The sequence below is a fragment of the Lissotriton vulgaris genome, chromosome 1_1 (genome assembly GCF_964263255.1).
Source record: "Lissotriton vulgaris chromosome 1_1, aLisVul1.2, whole genome shotgun sequence".
NCBI classification, from domain to species: Eukaryota; Metazoa; Chordata; class Amphibia; order Caudata; family Salamandridae; genus Lissotriton; species Lissotriton vulgaris.
The window spans coordinates 2,049,662,391-2,049,689,245 of NC_141685.1; the positions used below are offsets into that span (position 1 = coordinate 2,049,662,391).

The window sequence follows — 26,855 nt, forward strand, 5'->3', positions numbered from 1 at the left end:
AAGACCCCCTTGGCTCTGTGCAGTAGTGGCAGGAAGACCCCAATTTTCTATTGAATAAGCTTCGGTGGATAGGAAGGTGGAGAAGAAGGTTAAGTAGAGTATAGGGCAAACGAGGAAAAGAGATAGAGGGCATCGCAGAGTTGAACTCCTGTTTGTATGTGCCTCTAATGTGTAAAGTAATTTAACTTAACTCAATATTTCTCTGAGTTAAGGTTTGATTTGTAGTCAGACCAGCTGGGAAAAAGTGAACAGGCTTGCCTCCTTTTGTTTCTGAACCATGCTGTCTAACTAAACTAATGTACTAACTCAAAGAAATATCAGGTTAAATTAATTCACTTTACAAACTGCAGACATAAAAACAAATGCTCGATTCTGCCCAGAGCCCACAAAGCTTATCGGGCTACTGCCCAGGGTGTGTAGGGACAGACAGGAGGAGAGACATAGAAGATGTGTTATGCTGTGCCAAGAACGTGTGAACAGGCAGTGATGGGAGAGACATAATTGGAGGGAGGGCAGGTAGTAGAGCTCGGCATAGAGGGGAAGTTAGGAAGGTCTCCTCCCCCCAGGTCATTATGAAGAGTGCCTCCAGACCTGAACTTTCCACCTAAAAATCATTGATTTCAGGTGTGTTGGTCTAATTAATACAGGGAAAGCAAAACAAGATTGCAACAAAAATCTTGGATTGGAAAAAATGTTTTAATGACCTGCAGGAAGGTGGTTGCCCTAGGCATCGGGAAACCGAGCAAGGCAATAGGCTGCACTCGCACTTCTAGACTACACACCCTGGAGGTAACGAGGGGGAGGATACAAACGGTCCATGGTCTTTTCTTGCATGTGACATTTCATGAAAAGGTTACTCACACCTCCATAAATCTCTAGTGGAGAAATGAAAAGCTGTGTTTCATCCCAAGGAACGTAATATGAAGTCAGGTGGCAATAGTGATCCTTTTGCGGATAAATAAGTTAAAAATGAAATCCTATATACTGAAACTACATATAGTGACGAAGTCAGCAGTTTGTGTGGCCTCTCCAGTGACCTCAGAGAGACATATACCCACACCTCACTATCCATCTACTGCTATGATGGTAAAGAAACTAGACTTGCTTGTCCTGGATGTTACCTATACTTCAGAGGTAGAAGTTAAAATGGCCAGCCACCTAAACTTTGGGCCTGGTGAGGACTCTGTTTTCATTCATCAGACAACAATACCCGCCTTTGAGGCTGGTACAAAGGAAGGTGTGATCCCACAGATAAGGAGGGTGATGATGAGATCTTGCTCAGTCTGGTTATATGTCTATTGTGAACAGTGGTGTAGTTACAGGAGGTGTTTAGTGTATGACTCCCCCCCCCTCCAATTAAATGCATATTTGTCTCAGTATTTGAACCTGGGGGCACTGCGTCAGATCTGCTATGTCTGTATGTATCTGGCAGTGAAGTACAGTAAAAACAAACTAGGCCTTCATTCACTTTTAATAGGTTTGGACAGTCGAATGCCTTACCTCCGGATGCATCTACTCTCTCAGGCCATTGTAGGATGTTTTTACACATGGCGGAGTAAAACTTGTGGTCTATCTTACTCAAGATTGGGCAGGAAGACCTTGAGTTTGCAAGACAGGGTATGCCGTCACCGTTGCAATGGAGTACCTGTGTACCAAACTCTAAATCAGTCCCAGAGACCCTCCTTAGGCAAATCAATACGGACCCTGCTCCTCCTGGGAACAGTCCATCCAAAATCAAGGACACCTCGTCCATTCACCCTGTTGCCCACTGCTTTTTCAGTTGGGATATTTGGATTTCACCCACTGCCCGGCTCTCACTCACTAAGCTACACCATGATTGTGAATAGCAAAGAAACATGGCTGTTCAGTTAAACAGCCAATGAAGCTGGGGAGATCTTTTTACAGCATATACACTTTATTAAACAGAGTTATATTTTACTCTGCTTCTCCTCACTCCTCCCCCTTCTCGAAAGAACCGGTGCTTGTATCTGGCAGATCACACTTTGGCCGGGTGCCTTTCTCTTTTCGAGCTGGTAATAAAATAAAAAACAAATCTTGAGTAAGTGTGGTTTAGGGTCATTGAGCAACCACAATCCTAATCTAACCAGGGTAAAGGAATCTGTGTGCAAGTTCAGCCTCACACTTAAGGGTGAGAGCTGATACGTTTTATTGCATGCTGAGCCGTCTGCTTTCCTGCACTCTCATATCATAGTAAACCAGTGTCCCTATCCAGGCTTAACAGCTTCCCAACCAAATGAGCAGCTGTCCTCACAAACTATGAGGAAGTATTGCTGCAGCATTCAGTTTTCGCTCATGCTCTTAGTACATCAGATAAACACTATAGCTTCAGAGGCCCGGACTGGCCATTGCGGGCAACGGGCAATCCCCTGGTGCGCTGCAAGGGTGGGGGCCCGTTTTTGGGCCCCTGGGGGCCGTTTTTGTTACAGGGCCGTTTTTGCAGTGTTGCTGCAAAAACGGCCCTGTCACAAAATCGACCGAAAACCTGCCCTGGCAAAGAGCGCGGTCGCACCCCCAACCCCCACCCCCCGGGGGCGTGGGGGGGCTGGCTAAGTACTTTGCAAGGGCCGGTTTTTGGTTCCCAGTCCAGCCTTGATGATGGCCCTATACAATCAAAACCTTTGCTTTATACATACTTGCAGGCTCATGAAATGAGTTCCATGTGGAGCCTGGCTTTGGCAATGGTCATTTCTTTAGTCGTTTCCATAAAGTTCTGTTGTTCTGAGGGATACTGCATTGCACAAGGCTGCAGTAACACAGCCCAGTGCTACAGGGACTTGGCTGGTCAGGCAGAAGCAATGAAAATAGCAGGGTGTTGCAAACGACCCATGTTGTGAGTCTCTAAAAGAGGTATAAAAAGCTCAGGCAAAAGCGATAGTACATTTTACACAACACAACCGAGGGCCTCATCTGCATTGCTGGTCGGATCTGAAGGCCCCTCATTTATCACCGCAGGACAACAGGAGCTACATGAAAACAGGGCCTTGTGAGGATGGGCTTAGTCAAGCTATGGCCGCATGGATTGGAAAAGAGTGCAACGCTTTTAAAGTATTCACCATCATGCTGCTGCTTATATTCAGGACTTTGATGATAAATCGGTAAATATTCAGGTCAGAATAGCCACAAAACCCCGCCATTCTTCAGCAGTATTTAGACCCTGATTAATAGAGTTAATGCGGTCTATCCAATGGCACTCATGTCTTTGTAGGATTTGTAAGATATCCCCACCTCTCTCCGGTATTAGGCCTATGTCAATTACTTGCCATCTAATGTCGTCTGCTGAATGGTTTTTGTTTTTGTAGTGAGAGACAAGAGGGGCATTTTCCTTTTCGAGCACTTGATTGATAGCAATCTGACTAACCCTAGGAAGCTTGTTGAGGAGGCGGACCACTGGGTCAGCACCAGGGTCCACAAGGGTCAAGTGGAGACTCCGCCAAGGGTGGGCAGGGTCCCTAGCAGAAGAGTGGGGGGACAAGGATAAACAGAGGGAGTTTCAGAAGAGGCCCCAAAGTAGTCCCCAAGGGAACCAAGGGAAATGTTCTCAGACTCCCCCACCCCAGAAACAGACCGGGCCCCGACAGGTACCCCTGTTCAAAGAGGGCCCATAAAGTGTTACAAGTGTGGTGAACTGGGTCATTTTGCCAATGATTTCAAGTGCCGCCTGTTTGGTAAACCAGCACCCACTGGTGCTCCGCCCAGGCAGATGGCTAGTGTAGCCTTTGGGGAGGAGGTAGAAGTCCAAGGTGGGTGGGACCCCGTCCAGTTGACCTTGGTCTCTTTAAGAGACAGTGAGATGGTCCCTGAGAACTACCTGCCCTCCAACACTAAGAAATATGGGCAGGTGGTGACCATCAATGGCAAAAGGGTGGAGGCTCTTAGAGATACAGGAACCAGTGTGACTGCAGTCCGGCAGCACCTGGTGTCTCAAGAGCAGGTTGTACCCCATGCATACTGCCGTGTTGTCAATGCTAACAACACTGAGAGTCAATGTCCAATGGCTCAGGTTCCCTTTGAGTGGGGGGCGGTCTCTCGTACTCTGCAGGCTGCTGTGAGAACTGCCATGCATGTAGACTGTTTGCTAGGGAATGACTTGGAGAACTCCCCTTGGGAAAAGGTGGAGAAGACAACTCACCTAAGGATGGTGGGTTTACCTGACAGGGTGTACGTGACCACCCGGTCAATGGCAGCCAGTAGGGGTGCTCAAGAGGTCCTGGAGCCCTAGGGAGAGGCCCAGGAACCGGCCTTAGAGGGAGGGCGCAGGCGGCGCGGGAAACCAGCCCCTGAAGTTCCCACGGCCCAGGAGGAAGCAGACCTTGAGGGGGATGCCCTGGAGCCTACCGGGGAACAGATAGCCGAACTGGGGGACCTGCCTGAGCTGACCCTTTGGCAGCAGGAAGGAGGCCCCTCCAGGAAGGAATTCTGCAAGGAGCAGAAATAATGCCCTTCTCTCATGGGTGTGCAGCAGCAGGCTGCAGACCAGGCCAATGATGACCAGTGCGGTACACATTGCATTTACTGGGAGAATGACCTCCGGTATTAAGAGCCTAAAGTTGCTGAACCTGGGTCAGCCCGTGCACTGGTGGTACCCCAGAAGTTCAGAGCCTTCTTACTGGTGCTGGCTCACGATGTGCCATTAGCAGGGCATTTGGGGCAGGACAAGACCTACGAAAGGCACCCACTTTTATTGGCCTCAAATGCACAGGAGCTCAGATGCTCATTGTAGGACCTGCCAGACTTGCCAGGCAAGTGGTAAGAGTTGGAGGAAGCAAAAGGCTCCTCTCCAGCCATTCCCCGTAGTCAGTACCCCATTCCAGCGAGTGGGAATTGACATTGTGGGGCCACTGGACCCCAGGACAGCCATGGGCAACAGGTTTATCCTGGTCCTGGTGGACCATGCCACCTGGTACCCTGAAGCCATCCCTCTGAGGACAGGGACGGCCCCCGTGGTGGGACGGGCACTGATGGGAATTTTCTCCAGAGTGGGATTCCCTCTAGAGGTGGTGTCTGACAGGGGCACCAATTTCATTTCCAAGTATATGAAATCCCTTTGGCAAGAATGTGGTGTAACCTACAAATTCACCACCCCTTACCACCCCCACGGAAATGGGTTGGTTGAGAGATTCAACCGAACTCTTAAGGGCATGATTATGGGTCTGGAAGAACCCACGAGGCGTAAGTGGGACGTCCTGTTGCTATGCCTTCTCTTTGCTTACCCCGAGGTGCCACAGAAATCCCTAGGGTTCAGCCCATTTGAACTCCTGTATGGCCACCCCGTGAGAGGACCTCTAAGTCTGGTCAAGGTAGGCTGGGAGCAATCTCCCATAAAACCTCCCCAGAATGTATATAGCTACATGCTGGCCTTCAGGAACCAGACTAGGCGATTCAGAGCGCTTTTTGAGGCAAATCTGGAAGCCAGCCAGGAGGAGATGAAGCGGTGGTATGACCAGAATGCCACTCTGGTTGAGCTTCGGCCTGGTCAGAAGGTGTGGGTCTTGGTCCCCGTGGAGACTTGTGCGCTCCAGGATAAGTGGACAGGCCCCTTTGAGGTTGTGGAGCGCAAGAGTCCAGTTACCTACCGGTGGACCTGCAATCTCCCAGGAACCCCTTGAGGGTCCTGCATGTCAACCACCTTAAACACCACTTGGAGAGGTCCGAAGTGGGCATGCTCCCGGCCACAGATAATGGAATGGAGGAGGAGACTGAGCCTCTTCCTGACCTCCTGGACAGAGAGGAAGATAGGTCAGTGGATGGAGTTAACCTCTCACCCACCCTGACCCCTGAACAACAGAATGACTGCCGCCAGTTAATGGGACAGTTCTCTGACCTGTTTTCCCTGGTCCCTACTATCACTGATTGGTGCGTCCATGATGTGGATACAGGGGACAGTTCACCTGTGAAGCACAAGGCTTACAGGGTGACTCACAGGGGCAGGGCCTGCATCAAAGAGGAGGTCTCAAAGATGCTTGCTCTTGGGGTGATTGAGTCCTCCAGCAGGCCTTGGGCCAGCCCAGTGGTCTGGATCCTGAAGGCTGCAGCGGCGGGTGCCACACCCGAACTCCGGTTCTGCGTGGACTACAGAGGACACAATTCAGTCACCAAGACTGACGCGCACCCCATCCCCATCCCCAGAGCTGATGAGCTCATTGATCGGTTAGGGGCTGCCCGGTACCTCAGCACGTTTGATTTAACATCTGGGTACTGGCAGATCGCCTTGACTGATGGGGCCAAAGAGAGGTCAGCATTCTCCACACCAGATGGGCATTTCCAGTTCCGGGTTATGCCATTTAGGATGAAGAATGCCCCTGCCACCTTCCAGAGGTTGGTCAACCAGGTGTTGGTTGGGCTGGAGGAATTCAGTGCCGCCTACCTGGATGACATGGCAGTGTTCAGTGTCACATGGGAAGAACATTTGCTCCACCTCTGGGAAGTGTGGTGGGCACTGCGCAAGACAGGCCTCACGATCAAGGCGAGTAAGTGCTAGATCGGGCAGCGTTCCGTGGTGTACTTGGGACACCAAGTGGGGAGCGGCCAGGTGGCGCCTCTCCAACCGAAGATTGAAACCATCTTGGCTTGGAAACCCCCGAAGACCCAGACAGAGGTGAGGGCCTTTTTAGGACTCACAGGGTACTACAGGAGGTTTGTCAAGGGGTATGGCAACATTGTTGCACCCTTGACAGAGCTGACTTCCAAGAAGCAGCCCAGGAAAGTGGTCTGGACTGACACCTGTCAGAAAGCTTTTGGCACCCTGAAGACTGCCATGTGACTTCTCCAAAGAATTTCTTGTGCAAACAGACGCTTCAGAGCATGGTGTAGGGGCTGTTCTCTCACAGATGACTGAGGAGGGCTGGGACTAACCTGTAGCCTTCATTAGTAGGAGGTTACTTCCACGGGAACAGAGGTGGAGTGCAATTGAGCGTGAAGCATTTGCTGTGGTCTGGGCACTGAAGAAGTTAAGACCCTACTTGTTTGGGTCTCACTTCCGGGTTCAGACAGACCACAGGCCTCTCAGATGGTTGATGCAAATGAGGGCTGAGAACCCAAAGCTGTTGAGGTGGTCCATTTCCCTACAGGGTATGGACTTCACGGTGGAACATCGCCCTGGCACAGATCACGCCAATGCTGATGGTCTGTCCAGATTTTTCCGCCTTAGTGATGAAGAACTCCCTGGGGTAGGGTAGTTCTCCCCACATTTCAGCTGGAGGGGACATGTGTTAGACCTGGCACCTTGGCGTGAGTTTCCCTTCCACTTTTTGCTGATGTGCCTCATATGTTTTGCTTGTGTTAGCTGCTCAGGGCACTGTGCCACTGCCAATCAGTGCCACAGTGCAAGTGCTCCCTATGAAAAGTGTATACATTGATTGGATTCCATGTTTGGCTTATTTGGTTTACTGTCAGACCCTAGTAAAGTGCACCAGGAGTGCCAGGGCTTGTAAATACAAATGCTGCTAGTGGGCCTGCAGCACTGGTTGTGCCACCCACAGAAGCAGCCCTTTAAAATGTGTCTAAGGTCTGCCTTTGCAGAACCTGCGTGCAGTGTGGTACTGTCATGCTGACTGCGCAAGTGCACCTACTTGCCAGTCCCTAAACCTTCCCTTAACTTCATATTAGTCACCCCTATGGTAGGCCCAAGGGCAGGGTGCATTGTAAGCATAAGGTAGGACAAGCCCTGATGTGTTTGACGCATGTCCTAATAGTGAATTACAGCCATTTTCGTTTTTCACTATTGTAAGGCTACCTGCTCTCCATAGGCCAGAATGGGCTGCTGGAATTATTACACTCTATAATCCTAAGAGACTCAGAGAGCATGGTAGAAAGTCAAGTTTCGTATGCCTGAACTCGGAATGATAAAATACTTCTTTTGATGTCTCTGCCCTGCACCTTGTGAAGAGAGAGGAGAAGACTGTCAACAGAGTGCTCCTGGACTGTACTTGTCACCACATTGCTGGCTCCGCCTCCTGCGGAGCGTCTGATGTCCCTGCCCTGCTCACTGAAAGGAGAAGCCAGAGTCTGCAAAACAAAGTGCTCAGGGACTGGACTGGATTAGGCAAAGGCCCCCCTGGCCTGCAAGAACAATCATGTTGCGTGCCAAAGATTCCATGACTTCCCTAAAGTTGCTGTAAAAAATGATCGCAATTGTTCTACAGGGATATTTTGTTTACCCTCCTTCTAGGTTAGAATGAAAAACTGGCCTTATGCTGCAAGTTATTTCTGCGTTTTTGGCCCTAAATAGAATTTTAGAGAATAATGGTCTAGCCCGATTAATGGAAAAAGGCTAGAGTTGAAAATGCTTAAGTTCCTCCTAAATAAGATATCTGCAGATTGTCGGAAACTCAATTATTCAGGTACACACACGGCATTCTGAGAGGTATGTTAAATATATTTTTAACATACAGTCCCACTGGCCATTGAGATGTCATGGTGAGAAAGGGCAAGCACTTGAGGGACATAATGAATTATTGTTCAGTTCATTAAAATCATAAATTTAAAACATCATCGAATAAAATCGATCATTTGTATGTATCTGTACTGTCTTCTTTCTTTTCTTATAAAAAGTTTTTGACCCACCTGGGCACCACAACAAGGACCTGATTAAAAGCATGAATCATGCATTCTAACATTTCTAAACCAAGTAATCAGGTTAAACCAAAGTCTAAAAGGTATTTAAAAAGAATATACGATTTAAGTATCGCGTTGTAACATTGCTATTGCGAGTACTCTAAAAAGACCAATGGTGAATTGGCTTAGGTTCAAAATTCAATACTCCATACGCCATACGAAAGAGTCAGCAGGCCTACAATATAATAGCTTTGATAGATAATGCACAAGATACTCTTGATAAAGTGCTTGGTTTATTTTCCAGGTATTAAAACTAGTTACCAAACTAAAAATACAAAACATATTAGCTTGACCCATGTGAATATTCTGGAAAGAGGTGCTTTGTGCGTTTAAAATTGAAAGGAGTGAACAATATTATATAATTAATTTATGATTGGAGCTCTGTTTCAAATTCTCAAGGAGACAAGACAGCGTCAGCGGCGTCGCGGGGGGGCGGTTGGGCGGTCCGCCCAAGGCGACACTATTTTAAGGGCGGCCGCGCGGCACTGGTGGCCTGTTGTTGCGGCCTTTATAATTTATTTGGGGACACTCACTGACACTACTGTCAGTCACAGTAGTTTCAGTATCCCTGCATCCCTGCCAGTTGCCGCTGCAATGTCCCACGTTTGTGCTTCCTTGTTAGTTGCTGGTCCGTCCCAGGGCCGCCAATCTTGTAGCGCGCGAGCGCTACCAATGACGGCCCTGAACATCATTTTGGCCAGCCCTCACGATGGGGACGTAGCAGTGATGCGTCACACGCTTCACCACTACGCACTCTCGTGAGAAGTCCATTCTGGGCTCAAGACACTCGAGTGAAGGACGAGGTTGAGGGCCCAACCCCAATCAGTGGCATTTCAGAGCTACTCCAGCCAGAGAATACGTCCTGGACACTCCGAGAACAAGGTAGGGGTAGCAAGGGAAAACCCTTCCTCCCATTCGCTCTCCCCTTCTACACGCTGACGACACCCAATACCAGCACTGAAAACAATGCGAGAGAGCCTGAAAAGGAGGAAGGGAGGGCAGTTACAGAGGTCACTTAGGGGTTGCTTTCACTGTCCTGATGGCTGGACTCATTGAATATATTCCTTACGATGTTGCCATACGAGCAGGCAGTGGTTCATACACTATTTGTGTGTTTCTCTTGCACAATGCTCTGTTTGGATTGGGTCGCTGTGGCAAGACGTTTGGGGTCTTGCCTTTTGCCTTCCTGCTTCAGTATTACGCTGCATGCTCCTTCGCGTGGCGGGGGATGTTGGCATTTTTATGTGGCTGGTTGAGCCTCACCATGCCTTGCCATGCTGATTGCGTCTACTCTCTGAAGTTTGATGGGGTCGGCCCGGGTTGGTTCATGGATGGGAGACCGCCTGCATATTTCAGTTGCTTCCCGATGTTTAATACCTATTGTTCAGTTGTGCACTATACTACGATGATATATATGAAAATAAAGTCAAAGAATTAATTAAATAAACAGAATCAGATAACTTACATGTGGAAAGAGGACGACTTAGTAATTCAAAATACCTTTTTGAAATGAAATTTTGACTGTGCTGTGGATTACGTTGGACTATGTTGTTGGATCCTGTCGACATCTTGTATCTCGGAGTCCTGGCAAGGGGTTGTTGTCCCTTAGGCCAGGGATGATCGCCTTGGCTTGAGCTGCTGCTTCATGTGGCCTTCAGGTTGTGTCTTGTTGTTCGTCTGTTATGATATTTGCGCCCTTGTCTGGTTTTTGGGTTGGGGATCCTTCTGCATTGGTGCCGGATGGCTTCCTCAACTTCTTCGGAGTGCACACAAGTGATGTGGGTTGTCCTATACCTTCTGCGTGTGGTTTTGGAACGTGCATCCTTGCCGGCAGCTTTGGTCGACGTTGTCCTTTCTTCTCAGTGTTTTACTCATAATCTGTTGACCTTGTTAGGGTTGTCAGCTTGTTTCTCTGTCTGTACGCCTGGGCTCGGTTCCGGCTCCTCAGTTTGGTGAGCTTCCCTTTGGTCTGGATGTTGGCATTGGTTTGGCTGGCTGATGTTATGTTGGGCCTCAGGCCCGCATGACAATGAATGATCGACACTGACACATGGTGATATAGGGTCGTAACTGGCCACGAGCCCGTGCACCCAGGCCCTTTTATTAACAGGCTCATGTCACTCGTGACGCCTGTGAGGAATGCGTGTGAGGTGCAAGTGTGCCCACTACCATAGGGGAGTGGCTACTAACTCTGTGTCTGTCGAGACACTAGAACGTGTTTCGCAGAACACAACAGCTGGGTCGCTTAGGGTCTTATTTCCACACGTTATGTGCTCTTTTGATCATGTTACTTTGGCTACGGCTGTGGGTTCTCTGTAGCTGGGGCTCTGTCCATTTCTGGTATGCGAATTTGGCGAATTTCGGCATTTGCGAATCAAAAAAGGCTTGATACATATGGCCCATAGTCAGGACAACTTTAGAGCATTAAATCAATGGCTCACATTTTAATATGTGTGTGCACTTTGTAAGATAAATGAATATATCTGTCAGTACATTAGATTCATGTGAAAGTTCATAAAGTTAAAATTGCTTGGAATAGTAGGACAATCTTTGCCTCTGAACCATGCTGGTGTAGTCAGGGTACAACGAGATACAGTGGTTCACAAACTAGATCAGTGATATTTCCCTCGCCTTTTGTAGCAGCGTATCACGGTCTCTATAATTCAGGATTTTAATTATTAACGGGCGAGGTGGTGCGCCTGTCATAGATGGTCCGGTTGATATTCTGTGGGCCCGTTCAACACAAAAGTACGGGGAGAGCCCCTCTGGTGCCACATTGTCCCTGAGCCATGCCTCCATGTAGTCTGCCACCTTGACACCCTCACAGCGCTCTGGCAAACTAATGACGCGGATTTTGTTCCGTCTATTTCTGCTCTCCGCATCCTCCACTCTGTCAAGGAGGCCAGTCATCTGTTGCTGCAGTTGACGTATCGTCGTAGAGTTAGCAGAGACTCGAGGTCCGTGAAGGACTGTCTGTGGTCTTTGACTGTGTCAGCCAATTTCCAGTGGTCCTCTCTGAGCAGGGTAAGGCCAGTGGTGAGCGAGCCAATTTGCAGTTCCAGTGCCGCCCTGGAATCTCGAATTTCTTTTAGAATTAGGTCCAATTTATCAGGAGCGTCCTCCAGAACCTCCGAAGATACAGCCCTGGGTGAGGATGTCCGACCGGAGAGGCCCCTAACGGCGTCAACTGGGAGGGTTCCACGCTGATGTCAGTGGAGATGTGCCCCAGCAGGATTAGCCGCAGAAGTGCCAGACCAGAGGATCGTGCTGTGGCTGGGAATTTTCGGTCATCCAGCATAGACTTCAGGCCGTGTTTAATCTGCCAAGAACTTGGGAGGGGGCTATTCGCCTACAGCGCAGTACAGCGTCATCCCGTCATGCCCCACCATACACATACTCAGCACCGTGGACTGCGGTAAGGGCACTGCATGAAGAGGCCGGTATGAGGAATGAGAGGAAGGCCCCAGCTCAGGACGAGTGCTTATGCCACCCTGTGGTGAGGCAGGGAGCAACACAGGGTCTCTGCTGTGGTATCACCAGCCTTGAGGGGGGGGGAGAAGGTCTCATGAGCAGTAGGGTGCAATCTGGAGAAACTTGGGCACGATGAAAGGGCCACCGGCCTGTGTTCAATACCCAAATGTCACCGCAAGTCCCAGATCCTAAGGAAGGGCATCTCACCTCAGGCCGTCCAGGCCAGCGCAGGCCGCATTAAGCGCTTTGGCTCGGTGCTCCAGGCACCTCGGGTCTTCACGGGGCAAGCAGATGGTTGCCAGTGCGCCGGGTGACCCGCGGGGCCATCCAGGCCCCCGGCCGCGCCGCCACTCGTAGAAGCCGCGCGGGAGTTGCCGCGCGGCGGCAACACTGCGGTTTCACCGTGAGGCAGCCCAGGTCACATTTGGGGTCTAAGGCAGTCAGGGTGCAGCATACATCCGGCCATCAACGCGTCCGGTTCAGTCCTGCAGCATTCGTGGTGGTTCCCAGGACCAGGCGGGCCTCTCCCCATCCCACAGCGCACCAGGTCGCCCTCGCCACTGACGGGCCTCCTCTGCACTTCAGGCCCAGGTCTCCTCCTGGTCACCGCAGTGGGCCGGCCCAGGTCTCCTCCTGGTCACCGCAGTGGGCCGGCCCAGGCTCCCACCTCCTCTACGCCAACGTCCAGCGGCAACTTCGGGGCAGTTAGCGAGGCAGGGAACTCCGGGACATTAGTTTCGATCTCTAGGGTCGACCAGCAATCAGGGAATGCAGCACAGGAGAATTAATCCCCACCAAGGGTCCGGAGCTCTACCAGAACACAGCCACCATCTCAGGCAGCTACCCACACCCCCCATACCCTCCCACTTAGTGTAAAAATGCAACACAAAAAGATGATGGACAGAATGTTGAACATTGTCAAACATTCGCCCCCAGTCAGATCTGGGTTTAAGCCAGTATTTCGCTCACCACGCCATTTCAGTTTGGACTCAGCCATATGCAAATCAGCCCAGACTCTGTTCCCCATGGGAACAGTCCTGCCCAAAATGCCAGGCCAGGTCCTCTGTGGACCGGAAAACAAGCATCCTGAGACAGGATTCGGAGCATCACCCCTCATCAGCCAGGCTAGCTTGAAACCTGCGATTTAGCGAGCAATGAGACCTACGTCAGTGCCTACTGTTCCCACTTAGGGTGAAAATGCAACACAAAAATATGATGGACGGAATGTTGAACATTTTCAAACATTCACACATTATTATTTTGCTCGCCACGCCATTCTAGTTTGGACCCAGCCACATACAAATCAGCCTTGACCCTATTCCCCATGTGAACAATCCCGCCGAACTGCCAGGCTAGGTCCTCCCTGGACTGTAAAGCAAGCATCCTGAAACCTGTTTCGGGACATCACCCCTCATCAACCAGGCTAGCTTGAAACCAGTGGCGTAGCGAGCACAGGACCCATGTCTGGGCATACCCTTCCCACTTAGGGTGAAAATACAACACAAAAGTAGGGATGCAGCTAGACATGGAAAAGTGATGAGGGAGAGGGTAGTGTGAGGGTGAGATAGAGAAAGAGAGCAATGCAAATCCTGTGAACCTGTTCGGTAGCTGTGTGTGAATCTTGAACTTTCCTCTTCATACCTGTGGTTCCAGGAACTCTCTCTGCTGGATCCCAAGAGATGAACTGCAGAATCGATTCACATGTCACCCTCCCTCATCTCGGGGATCTCAGTCTGAGGGCAACCAGAGAAAAGCACCAACAGTAAAAGCATTCCAAATGCACTCCTACTCATTTATGGGAAGCTGACCCCTCCAGTAAACCTGGCCTGATGTTGAAATTGTGGAGCACATTGGCTCGTGTACCATAATAAAAAATTTAGACAGCATTTTCCAAAGAGAAGGACTTCCCAATCTGTTATAACTGTCAATGAGGTGCAAGTTGTGGCTGGGGCATTTGAAAAGTTCTTGAGGCACATGGGTTTTAAACACTGTACCACATCACTCTATGGTCCTGCTGGCAATGGTGCAGTAGAAAAATGTAATAGCATGATTAAGGGAACGATACAGTTGGCTAAAAACAATGGTATGGAGTGAGGAATTGAGTTGTTCTGAACTATTTGGGCATTCAGCAAAGAGCCATGAACCACAACTGGACATTGACCTTTTGTAATAATGAGGGGTAGGACGGCATTTTCCAAAGGTAGTATTTGATGGATACCTAAAACAAAAAAAGTGTTTTGGGATCCTGAAATGGTAAAAGGAAGGATTAACAAGGCTAAGCAAGTATACAAGGAATATTATGATGGCAAACATGGGTTAAATCTGTGAATTTGCACGTGGGAGATATGATAAAGGTCAAGAGGACTGGTGTTTTGAGAAGTGGGCTCAACAGATTTTGAAAACCTCTTAAGGTAGTTTCAAATGTTGCAAAGCTGTTTTTTTAAGTAATGGGAAGGTTCAACATATGAGTTCTTTTTATGTTTGTAACAAAGAAAGTGTACCGAATGTCGAAGAAGGAAATAGAACATTTGATTGGTTGGTTGATGAAGGGGGGACACAAAAGGAGGAGAGGTTTTTGCGCCGTATTATGGGTGTGCAATTTCTCTTGTAGAAAGGTCTAGTGGAGTTGAGAGCAGAACTGACTGGGAGTTTGGTAGAAGGGTAAGGGAACTAGCATGGTTGAAAGAGTACATATGTGAGTAGAGTATTACACTTCATTATTGATGCAAACTTATTGGGTCATATTATGCAGGATGACCAGACATTCTTACTCGGTTTTATTTAATGTTGTTATTATAAAAGGGGAAGATGTGTTGTGATGTTAGTCATGTAGTTAGTTTTGAGTGGAATGTTGCATATGTAATGTAGTAGTAGGTACTTTATTCGGTTAAGATTATTAACCATAAAAGCGTACAAAATACAAAATTCATTTACATTAAAATAACAATATTAATTTAAGGTAAAAATACATCAGTTTTCCTTACAATCAGACAGTACAAAGTTGGTAGGAGTGATATCCTTGTTCTATCAGAGTAGCATATCTGGGCCGAGGGGTAGGTTCAAGTAATTAAAGGGGGGTAACTGCTGGTAACAAGTTGGTACAGGACCCCTCCTGCCCCCCCGGTGGTATCCCTCCACGCTCCACCTAGTGATTGGCGAATATGCAGATCTTGGGTAAAAATCGCAAAATTCGAGTATTGATGTAGGCCCATCTCCTATTTGTGGCTCCCAGCTTTGTAGATAAGGGACAACCAAATTGTCCCGGAAGTTGACAATGACCAGGTCTCCCTCTATGTTCTTGGGACGGGAGCCTATCCACCCCACCCTTCTGACATTTAGGATTGTCCCGTTAATGTTGGATGGAAGCGGTCTATTTTTTGTCAGCCAAAACTGGACTTTGGAATGTTCATAAAGGCCGGCGTGGGGGGGGGGGAGCTCGCCGCAGGTGTGCTGGTGCACGGACTCCTGGTCCTGGGAGTCCTGTACAAGCGTCCCCGTGTGCCCCGGCGGTGTTTACAGGCTCTCTGGATTCTTTTAGCAGTTTTCCTCTGCTCGGTGGCGGCACCTCCGCACACAGGACTTCCCAAACGAAGCGGGGTTGGATGACATCAAGGGGAGAATGTAACTATGTATTGTTATGGAATGAAGTCAGGGTCAAGAGCCGGATGGTCGTGGAAGCATCTGCTGGTGCTTGTACCAGGACAGATACAATAAAGTTATTTGAAGGAATTTGTGTGAAGCCTCTTCTCTACACATAGTATAGCAGTACAAGATTATCAAAGGAAAGCCAAAACAAATTATGAAGTTTATCCATAACATGTAATAGACGAGGACGTAAGTAGCAATAGTGCAAAATATAGGAAAGACAATTTGATGGTGAGATTGGAAGCTACGGTCCTCCTGCCTATAATGCAGGAGGAATTCTAATTTCTCCAAACTAACCTACACTAAAGAAAGCTAAATACAGTTGTATTAAAATTATGTAATTCATCAGCAGACAGCAGGCATGCATAGGCATTGAAAATAGGATTTCTGGGCGTGCTCAGCGCCCCCAGAAATAATTGTGCTGGATTTCAGAAGATGAATGTTTATGTTTGTTAATGGTTATAGGATTTATAGAGTGCATGGCTACCCGCAGGCATCCCAGGGCTATAACAGGCATAAACAACTATCTGAAGAGAGAGTTAGGGAAACAGCCAGGTCTTAAGTTTCTTTTTAAAAGACTGTTCGTTTCCATTCCGTCACAACTCTGGGTCCAGACTGTTCCAGAGTTTGGGCTAAAGATGGGAGAATGATCTACCACCCCACCTTGATCTCCTAATTCTGGTGGTGCTCATCAGAACATTGGACCCTTACCTAAGACAGCAGTGAGGGGAGTAAGGGGAGATCAAGGTTCATAGCATAGCTGGACCTCTGCCATACATGGCTCTGTGGGCCAGGCAGACTGACTTAAATTTGATCCTGGTGTGCACAGGGAGCCAGTGCAGCTCTCTCAAGGACACTCTGACTGACTGGTCCTAGATATTTTGAGAAGCAGTCTAACTGCCACATTCTGAACCACTTGTAGTCTACTGGTGATATATTTAGGTGACCCAAGGTACAGTGAATTGCCATAATCGAGTCTCGAGACCACTGAGGCTTGTACCACAGTCTTTCTTGAATTCTCTCAGATTAGACTCAGGATTTTCCTGATCATCCGGAGTATACCAAAACAGTTACGCGCCAGTTTTTAGGCTTGCGTCTCCATAGGGAGATTCTGATTGAGCCACATGCCCAGATTTTTTATAGAACATTTCGGAGTTGGGGGGGGGGGGGCCCAGTTTGCTGGCCAGGAGATCGCTGCCCCAGGGCTGAAAATACTGTCCAGGATCATCAGCTCGGTTTTATCCCAGTTCAGCTTGAGACTACAATCAGCCATCCAATTACCTATTTTTTTCCAGACACGCATTAGCTGCCTGGGGTTGGAATTGATAGAGTCAGCTATTGACACCATTAATTGGCTGTCATCAGCATATGACACAATGGAGAGTCCAAAATCCAGTACTATATGGGCCAATGGGCTCATATAGATATTAAAAAGTGTTAGACTCAGGGAGGATCCCTGAGGCACTCCCCAAGGTGCTGAAAGAATGTCTGACAGGATTCCGGCCTCCATACATTAAAAGGATCTAGAATTCAGGAACGAGGCCACCCATTGGTTGGCTGTGCCTCTAATCCCAATGTTTTCTAGCCTGTTGGCAAGCATTTTATGGTCTACTTTGTTGAAGGCCGCACTTAGATCTAAGAACACCACCGCTGCGGACCTTCCCTGAACTAATATGCTTTTTAATTTTTCGGTGACCAAAAGTAGGGCTGACTCCGTACTATGCTCTGGTCTAAAACCCATCTGGGTCTGATGTAAAATGCTATTTTCTTCCAGGAACTGTGAAATAGCAACGTTGAAATGCTTCTCCGTGATCTTACCCTAAATTGGCAGTCGTGAGATCAGGCGATAGTTTGCCATGACTGTGGAGTCAAGTTGCGTTTTTTTAAATAACGGTTTTACAATGGCATGCTTCCACTCCTTAGGTACTATCCCTTCTTCAAGAGAGATAGAGAGATGAGGTTGGTCAGTTGAGTTAAAACACAAATCCCCCCCTTGAGCAAGAATGAGAAATAAAGATGCCTTTACATTTTGTGTATAGCTTGTCATATTTGTGGTGTGTTCAAAGACAAGGTCAAATATCAGGGCAGGTCATCTGACAAATTGCCGCTTTTTTGGAAACTGGAGTGTACTTTTATTTCTATGACTGCAAAGTGAGGGAATTTTGTAAAAGTAATCTAGGTGACAATCTTACAGGGATCCAGGCAGTATGAATGGAAAGGCTGCAGAATGTCAGTTGTTTTCTAACACTCAATATTTAAATATTAGGTCATTAACTATGCGCATATTTCAGATTATATCAGCAATTAGGAAAGCACAAATGCAGCACCTTTTTAAAATTCAGAAGTGTGATGTAAACAAGGACTTTAATAGGATCAAAACAAAATAAGACACTTTACCTAGTGATGCACAAATGCTAAACATTCACTGATTTATACACATGCGCTTTATACTTTTACCAGTAAAACTGCATATCTATGCAAAGTTAGTGGCCATTTCAACTGAAAATATGCTGTTCGTCACTGACAGTGCACTACCTCGTCAGTGCTCCAGAATGCACCACCAGCTACATACTACACCCATACTTACCACTCTCCTGCGGAATGGGTATGGCATATTTGCTACACTTGTATTTTTTGTATGATGCTTCGATCGTTCATGATTCCTATGACTTTAGTGATAGAAATGGCAACACCCCACTCTAAAAATTGTTCTAGCATGACTCCAGCCATAGTGTTTTCCACATAGGTATTGGTTTACTGCATTTGGCTCATAATCCATCATCTACTGCATAATTTAAAGATTTAAAAAAACAGTTTTGTTTCTTTATCAAACAGATTATATGTTACTAAAAAGCACTATAAGGGATGCAGTGCAGACACTTTTACAAGGTTAATTCTTCACCTTTCAGTTTCTCTGTGCTGTAGTTAGGTATTCAACTGATACTAATTAGGTGAATGTTTACCCAAAGGTTAGTAATGTGTTTATAAATGACAAAATAGTGAAATAACCCTGCCACAGAATATTCCTCATTATGCCACATCATTTGCCAGTTTATGCCACTTGATCTGACTTCAAAAAATCTACTCGTCCACTTCGTATAGGAGTTAGTTTTTATCAGTGTGTGGTATTTTAGGGCCTATTATTTCGTCCTGGTGAGAGAGCTCAAGTTGTCAAAGGGCAGGTGTTCTGTTCATTTAGAAAGCACATGAACAATAAAGATGCCTTTAAATCTTGTTTTTATCTTGTCACACTTGCTGTGTATTTAAAGACAGTGGTAAAATGTCAGCATATGTCTTCTTACAAATAGTCTTTCTCAGACTGTAAAGTTAGGGGATTTTGTAAATTGAACTGTGTGACAATCTTGCTGGGGTAGAGGGAGTGTGAAATAAAACGATGCAGGGTGTCATCTTTTTTTCTAATACACAACATGCAAATAGTTTGTAATTGAACTGTACAATTATTTCAAGATATGTCAGCATTTAGGAAAGCACATTTTTTGTAATTCTGAAGTGTGATGGAATCAAAGATCTTATTAGGATGAAAGTAAATAAGGACATTTAACCTTATATTGTGCAAAGGATAAATATTTGCTGAAACCTGATTTCCAAAAATTATCATTTGTACTTTATATAGTTTTATTGGTTAAACTGCCATTCAATGGGAACATTTTAGGCCATTTCAAAGGAAAATTGGCTGCTTCTAAAGGATGGGGTGCTTCCGCATCATACTTTAGTGATACAGTAATGACAAGCATGAGTTTAGAACCCGGAACGGAGAAACATTCCTGCTTCCGCCCTGATGACCAGGCTATTAGTGATCTATGAGGAAAGTCAGTGGTCATGTGTTCCCTGCATGTGGGCTAGATTCTTTTTATACGTGGAGAAAAAGTTTATTCTTTTAAATCTAACAAGTATTTTTTGTACATCAGAACACCTCAACTCCCATATTTGAGGGTGCTCTCATATGTGACAATGAAAAAAAGGCGGCTTGGTGAAATAAAATATATGGCTAGGATCACACAATTTAAGACCAGTTTATGGGTCAAGAGCATTGTAGTTAGGTCGAGTGGCTTATTCAAGTCACTGGACCACCCGGTCTAGTAAAATATGTATATTTTGAGGCCTGATGATTTAATCAACCCTGCTATGTGATTTTGTCCTCCATTTCCGTATAATTTGAGTGGCCATCTTTCAATAAAAGAGATGTTAAAGCCTCAAAGATGCTTATCAGAATGTGCAGAACTGCATGCACATTTAATTGACAACATGATAATATCCTTAGATCTTTTTGAGGTAGGCCTAAAATGGAAAAGTACCCAGGATATTAGGAGCCATTGTATTTTAATGTGCTAAAAAATTTGTTTCCTTGTTTCATATTCTTTACCTGAGTATTTCTCTTCCCAACAGACTGAGGGGTTCCGATTCCCGAGGCCTTCTTCAGTTCCTCCCTCTCCTTCAGTATCCTTACATTCTAGCCCTCATCATAGTGAGGAAGAGGATGACGATGAAGATGAAGACGAACGGTATGATGAAGACGAGGAGGCCGAAAAGGACAAACAGAACTTCAAGCTCCCATTTTCCCTGGGGCCGATGCCGAAAGGAAAGAAAAAGCAGCATGGAGAGTACAGAAACTGAATATGAAAATGCCATTCAACCACTGTGGCTGCATGTTTATATTAGATCTTTGTAATGTTAGGAGCTCCATTGAAGACACTAGTGGTGGAGGATCGAAACTAGCTGTTCTACACCTTCAGTTCCAACATTCTAATATTTGTCTTGTTGCTTCTTCCTGTTTAATTTAGATATTCCTGTTCTCGGTGGGTGGAATAATCGACGAACATTTTGGACCTTCTGCAGAGGACTATATAAGTGGCTAAAGGCTCTCTCTCGTTATAGGTCCTCACCTGCTGCTCAGAACCATAACTTGGGAACAGAGCATGTATCAACTGGTATAGCCCTTGGTAGAGGATTATAATGCTACTGTATTAGTAGTAAGGCAAGAAAGCCAGCTATTTGTTAAAAAAAACACAAGCCTTGCTGCTGGCATCTGGTAATGCAAATACTTTAGTGCAGTTGAAAGATCTCGTTATTACCTTTCAAAACAGCAACAGTAATATCAAGCACATTGGAATGCATACTGGGTGATATGAACTTTTGAACTAAGGCTTATTTTATGCTATTTGGCCAGCAGTGTGTACAGATGAAGAAAGGGCTCGGTTACACCTTGTCCTGAGCTGAAGGCTGTTCTTGGGATTGTTCTACTCTTACGCTTGTTTCTTATCAGAGTCTTCCTGACGACACTCTGTCCTTACAGGAACTCTTTCATTGGTGACCAAAGCTTCTGGTTGGTAATGTTTTTAAGTAGAGACAAATATGGCATTCTTTTTTAATGTGTGAGCTGCTTCTAAAGCCCCCCTCGAAGAAGAGGCTACAAAATGGGTATTTACTGATGGTGTAAGAGCAGTGCCATTCTAACAAGCCCCGATAAACGTTGTCGGCTGAAGTCTAGTCACCCTTTCAAAAGGGTTAACAATCTGGCTTGTTCAGTTATCTTTGGCAGCAGCTCTCTCCAACAGACGCTCCCAGGGAGGGGGTTGTACTGAACATAGTTTCACAAAGCTGGTCTAGGTAGAATGTGGGTTTGGTACATTCTGAGAATGTAACTGATCATGTAATCATGATTTGAATTCCGAATTTATTTGGATTTTAATTTTCTGGAAGTGCGTGAGTGTATCTTTAATGCTCAACAAATGCCATTAATTTAGAATCTAAGTACCATCAGGTTGTTAGGATAAATAAGGTGAATAAGAAGGAAAGCGAGTGTTCCAATCAACATCGAAAGTTTAAAAAAAAGCCAGCCAAAACACTGTACAGATAAAGAAGTCAAGGTGTCTTATTCTACAAGCTGCAATGTCAGAAACAGCACAAGGTTGGGCGAGACATATTTGGTCGAATAACTAGGAGACATGGATGCAAGTCCATAGTGTAGTGTGTTTCCATTAAAGCCTAGAACTAGAACAATATAACCCAAAAATATTGCACTAGAAAGACTGTGACACATATTCAACTAGGTTGTTTGGCAGTGCACAAGCTCTATGAACCCAGCACGACAGCATGACCAAAGCTCAAAGTTAGGTAGAAGGCCTTAGCTCTGGGGTAGCTTGGGTGTCATGGGCCCTGATGCAAGCAAGGAAAATGGGTATTATTCCCTTATTAGGTCAGTATTAAACCACAGAGCTAATTCTACTGCAGACTGCAGTGGGCCACTCAATCCTTTGGACCCTGGGGTCATTACACCTGCTACATAATAGATCTGCGCAGGCTAATAGGTTTACAAGTTCCACCGTTCTGCCCTTCTCTCTTTTCTTTTGCTATCCTTTGATACTCTTATTTTCTACCTCACTTTCATTATCTCCTCCATATCCTCTTCTTTGGCCTGCCTCCTTTTCTCTTCTTTCTCTTACCTCTTATCTCAGTCCTCTCTTCTCTCCCTTGTATACTTATTGTCTCACATGATCTCCCCTTGCCCTTTCTGCTCTCCTTTACCTCCCATCATTGTTCCCTTCTCCTGTTCTGTCACCTTTTTCCTCTCCTGCTCTCCTTTTTGTTATTCATTATCTCCTTTCTCCATTCCACTTCTGACGTTTGTTCTATTACCACCAATCACACCTACCCTCTCTGAATAGTAAGTAAAGAGGTAGGCCTCAGGAAGGCTCTATGTTTAAAACAAAATCTGAGTGGGGGACATCTAAATACCAGTAGTTGGTGCAGAGTAGACAGGTCCTATCCCACTCATGGGCCCTGGTTACACTGCACCAGCAGCACCACATTTTTCTAGGCCCCTGGACCTCTCGCTTAAAAACATAAGCCCTCACTACAAACCACCAGGCAAAAACAACCTACTCTACTTTTAACATTCATAAGGTTTAGATTGGAAGTTTCCAAGACCCCCAGCACCTTTAAGTAACACATATGTAAGGACAACCTCAACCATCCACCCGCACCAATGATGTTCAGTAACAAAAATGCCTAATGATTGGGGAACTTTTGCTGAATGAATCACACCCGCAGTCCAATGTCAAGTGACCAAGTAATTGGTGAATGCGGCACTATGCACATACACAGTAACCCATGAGGCTTTGTCGCACTTAGTACATCTAAGGCAAGGGCCTGGAAAAACATTGATTTTTATAGCTTGGAGCGTGTTTCCTGAACATAGAGCATCATGCAAAAAGGGCTCAGTTTATTTGCCTACCTTCTGGATCAGGCACGGGGTGTTTTGAAGTGTCCCATGATCCACCAGGCAGCCAGTGAATTGAGATATGATCAATGATGTCAATGGTGAATGAGCAGAAGAAATCATTCAAAAGCATTTTTCATTCAGTAAAGATTACGTACTGACACAGAGGCACCCACAGATGTATGTTGTTCTGGAGTGAAACTGGATGGCCCTGTGGCACATGGGACTGCAGTATGGTTTCAAAAGGGGAAGAGTAAAAGAAGGTTTTCCGGAAGGTACAATTAGAAAAAGCTCCACCACGCTGCTGCACCCCATAACCTTCCAGCCCTAGGCTGCTTAATACACGACAGGCAGATCCCTCAAGGAGGACAACATTGTAGGGCAATCAGGAAACCATTTATTCAAATATTTCCTGATCAAATGTGTAAGTGTCCTTTTATCAAAGAGACATGGTTGTAGGTCATGATTTTCCTCCACAGTCTCATGCATAACAATTGATCCAGGAGCCATAGATCATAGGTCTTTAAACTGGGGTGACCTGTGTTATTTCCCAGGGGGCAGCCAGTTCCACAAGAAAGAACTGAGGCAACAAAGCTGAAGGTGCATTCCCAATGCTGGAGATGTGGCAGGGAGGGGATATTGTGTATCTACTGTGGGAATGCTTTTTTGGTGCCCGGCAATTGGAAACAGATTTGGAACTCGCTTGAGGAAGATTTAGACACATCACTAGAGCTTAATGCACTCTTACATGTTTTTTTCTAGCCTTCCTGAATGACACTTCATGTGAAGCGCTGCTTGTCGACAGCGTTAGCAACAGCAAAGGTGGGATGTTGAGATTTTGGAAGTCTACCAAAGTCCCAACATATAGACAATGGTTTGAAGATATGCATGATGCCGGAAACATACAGAGTATTGGAGGGTCCTAGGGGAAATAGTTTATAGACAGAGAAGGTACCTTGTCCCCCAACTCATACAGCAAAAAAACACGAGAGGTACTCAAAGTCTGGGTGAGGAAAAGTGTTGGAACCAAATGGTGTCCAATGATGTGTTCAGATCACTCAGTTGATCTTGAACAGAAGAAACTATTATGTCAAAGAGGTGAAATAGAGAAGATACAAAGTCTGTAAGACTAGAAAACAGTACCCATCAGCCCACTCAAAAGTGGAGTATCGTCATCTGGGTAGTTGGAAAAAAGGTGTCCTATAGGCTTCTCCTCAGCGAAAGTCTGAGGTTGCCTAATCATGGACCCTTAGGTCGAGCATCCAACCCACAGAAGACAGTGTGTGAGCAGACAGGGCAAAAAAGTTGCAGTGCAGAAAATAAAGACAAGAAAAGGAAAATAATCCTGGTGGTTAAAAATACCTACTTTGATGACATAAGGAAACTTTATTGGATTTGACCATCAAAGTGGCATCATTAAAAGCAGTATGCTGATAGCATGGAAGGAATTGCTATCTATCATGCGTGTTACTTGGTCGACATGTTTCAGCCTTTAACGGCTTTCTTCAGGACCTATGATAAGCTACTGCAACACATACTTATCGTGAATAGCGACCAATCTCCCATGGATTCAAAGGATAAAGGTGTATCTTCTCCTGTATAAACAGTGTGGGAAACAAAAATTGAGACACCGTGTTTAAATACATACATAATATAGTACACACCTCACACCTCAATAATAATATTTAAAGTGTATTCAAATGTAAACTCACCCTAAATGTGGGGAGAGAAAGCCTCACCTCGCCTGGCAACTGCTCAGGTAGGAAGGAGGCCACGCACTAGAAATAAGCGCATGAGATTGAGATTAGTTATCAAGTAACTGCTGATAACATACGTTTCAAAAGAGCAATACCATGAAGGCAGATATATAAGACCAGATTTATAGAGAGAGACTACCAGAATCCTTCTCTAACCAGTTACAAATAGTTACAAAGGGCCAGCCAATGCCCGGGTAGTATCTTAAAGAAAAAGGGACTAGGCACTACATGTTAGCGCTGAGTCCGTGCAAAAATAAGCATTCACATGGCTGAAGCCCTTAGAAGATAAAGCGCGAGTGGAGCGCTCAAAAAACCTACCTCTCCGTCGTTGCCTCGGGTCCGGCTCAGTCTTCAGACCCGAGTCTCTCTCTATAAACATGTCGCTGAAACATGTCGACCAAGTAACACGCATGATAGATAGCAATTCCTTCCATGCTATCAGCATACTGCTTTTAATGATGCCACTTTGATGGTCAAATCCAATAAAGTTTCCTTATGTCATCAAAGTAGGTATTTTTAACCACCAGGATTATTTTCCTTTTCTTGTCTTTATTTTCTGCACTGCAACTTTTTTGCCCTGTCTGCTCACACACTGTCTTCTGTGGGTTGGATGCTCGACCTAAGGGTCCATGATTAGGCAACCTTAGACTTTCGCTGAGGAGAAGCCTATAGGACACCTTTTTTCCAACTACCCAGATGACGATACTCCACTTTTGAGTGGGCTGATGGGTACTGTTTTCTAGTCTTACAGACTTTGTATCTTCTCTATTTCACCTCTTTGACATAATAGTGTCTTCTGTTCAAGATCAACTGAGTGATCTGAACACATCGATATGCATGATGCTGCAAGCTTCGAAAGGTAGATCTATAAACTCATTGATGATCTGCTAAAATCTTAAGAAACCTGGGGATATTTCTTGAAACAATGGGACTATTAGTGGATAGGGGATGCTGTAGTCTTAAGGGGTGCTGACGCTGTTGAGCGTGCATATTTCCACTTGATGTAGGTAGGGGCTTCTGTTGTACTATTTTATACCTGTTGCATTCTATGACAACTTTAAGAGATGGTCAGTGGTTTTGTTTGAGGTTTGCTGTCTTTCTTCATGGCTGTGATGGATAGCAGTTTACTGAACAATCAATAAAAAATTGATATAAAAGAAAAAGATCCTAGGCGGGTACTTCCATCCCTTATCTGATGATGTGTACAAGACATGCGTTTTGATCGCTCTCTTGCATAAGAATTTGGCTTCTCTTGTATGTCAAGTTGTTTCTCATTTTTGCCTGGACATCCTATTTGGAAGTGACCTTTATTGCCACTGTTGTGGAACCTGCTCTGCATTGCAGGTCACACACCTGAATGTGGAGAGCAAAACCTACATCTGAAACAGGTGTATTTGCTGTTGCCTGCTAGTGAACGTGTGTCCTCAACATTGCACAGAGATGCCCCACACGCTCGTCTCCACTTGCAGTGCAGGTCCCAGAAACTCATTAACTCACTGAGAGAGAAGATGTGATCCAGAGCTAGAACTCTCATAACAATACAGGAGGGACCTAAATGTAGTAGGATGGCCCCTCTAAAAAGTTAGGGTAAGCATAGCCAGCATAAGAAGCTTCCTGAAGAAGCGTTGTCCTTCATGTCTATGAAAAATTATTAGTGCTGGGAAAGAATCAGTACCACGTCAAGCAGATTTTGCTCCAGCCTTTATGAGCTATCACAGCCCCACCAAGTTTTTCAAAAGACATTCATGCCAATTTGAGCCAGTCTTTACATTCTAGGACTGGTAGTTTTATAAACCAGGTCCACAAGTCTCAGAATGGCAAGAAAAAATTGGGACTGTAGCAGGTAGTCAAAAAGCATCCGTCTGCAAGCTGATCTGCAGTGAATGGGATATGACACTAAAAGGAGAAGAAAACAGAAGGGGAGAGGTGGACAGTGACAGACGGGCGCTGATGCATGAGAGGTAGGCAATGATGGGAGAGGAAGGCAGGTGGGAGAAGCAGAAACTGGCAGGAAAAGTAGAAACGGATAGGAAGAGGTGGTCAGTGATAGGAGAGAGAGATAGCTGTAGGAGAGAGTAGCAGTTATGGGAGATTTAGGTAACAGAAGG

The 26,855-nt window shown here is 46.0% G+C and overlaps 1 protein-coding gene across 3 annotated transcripts in view; it reads left to right on the forward strand.

The window, feature by feature from the left end:
• The window catches only part of GYS2 (glycogen synthase 2), a 610,704-nt gene extending 586,622 nt beyond the window's left edge, over positions 1-24,082 (forward strand). For all 3 annotated transcript variants that reach the window (XM_086920470.1, XM_086920476.1, XM_086920482.1), the window contains one exon: positions 20,158-24,082. In XM_086920470.1, the coding sequence (XP_086776596.1) occupies positions 20,158-20,385 (228 nt within the window). In that variant the 3' untranslated portion in view covers positions 20,386-24,082. The remainder of the gene's footprint in view (positions 1-20,157) is intronic.
• Positions 24,083-26,855: the final 2,773 nt, after the last annotated feature.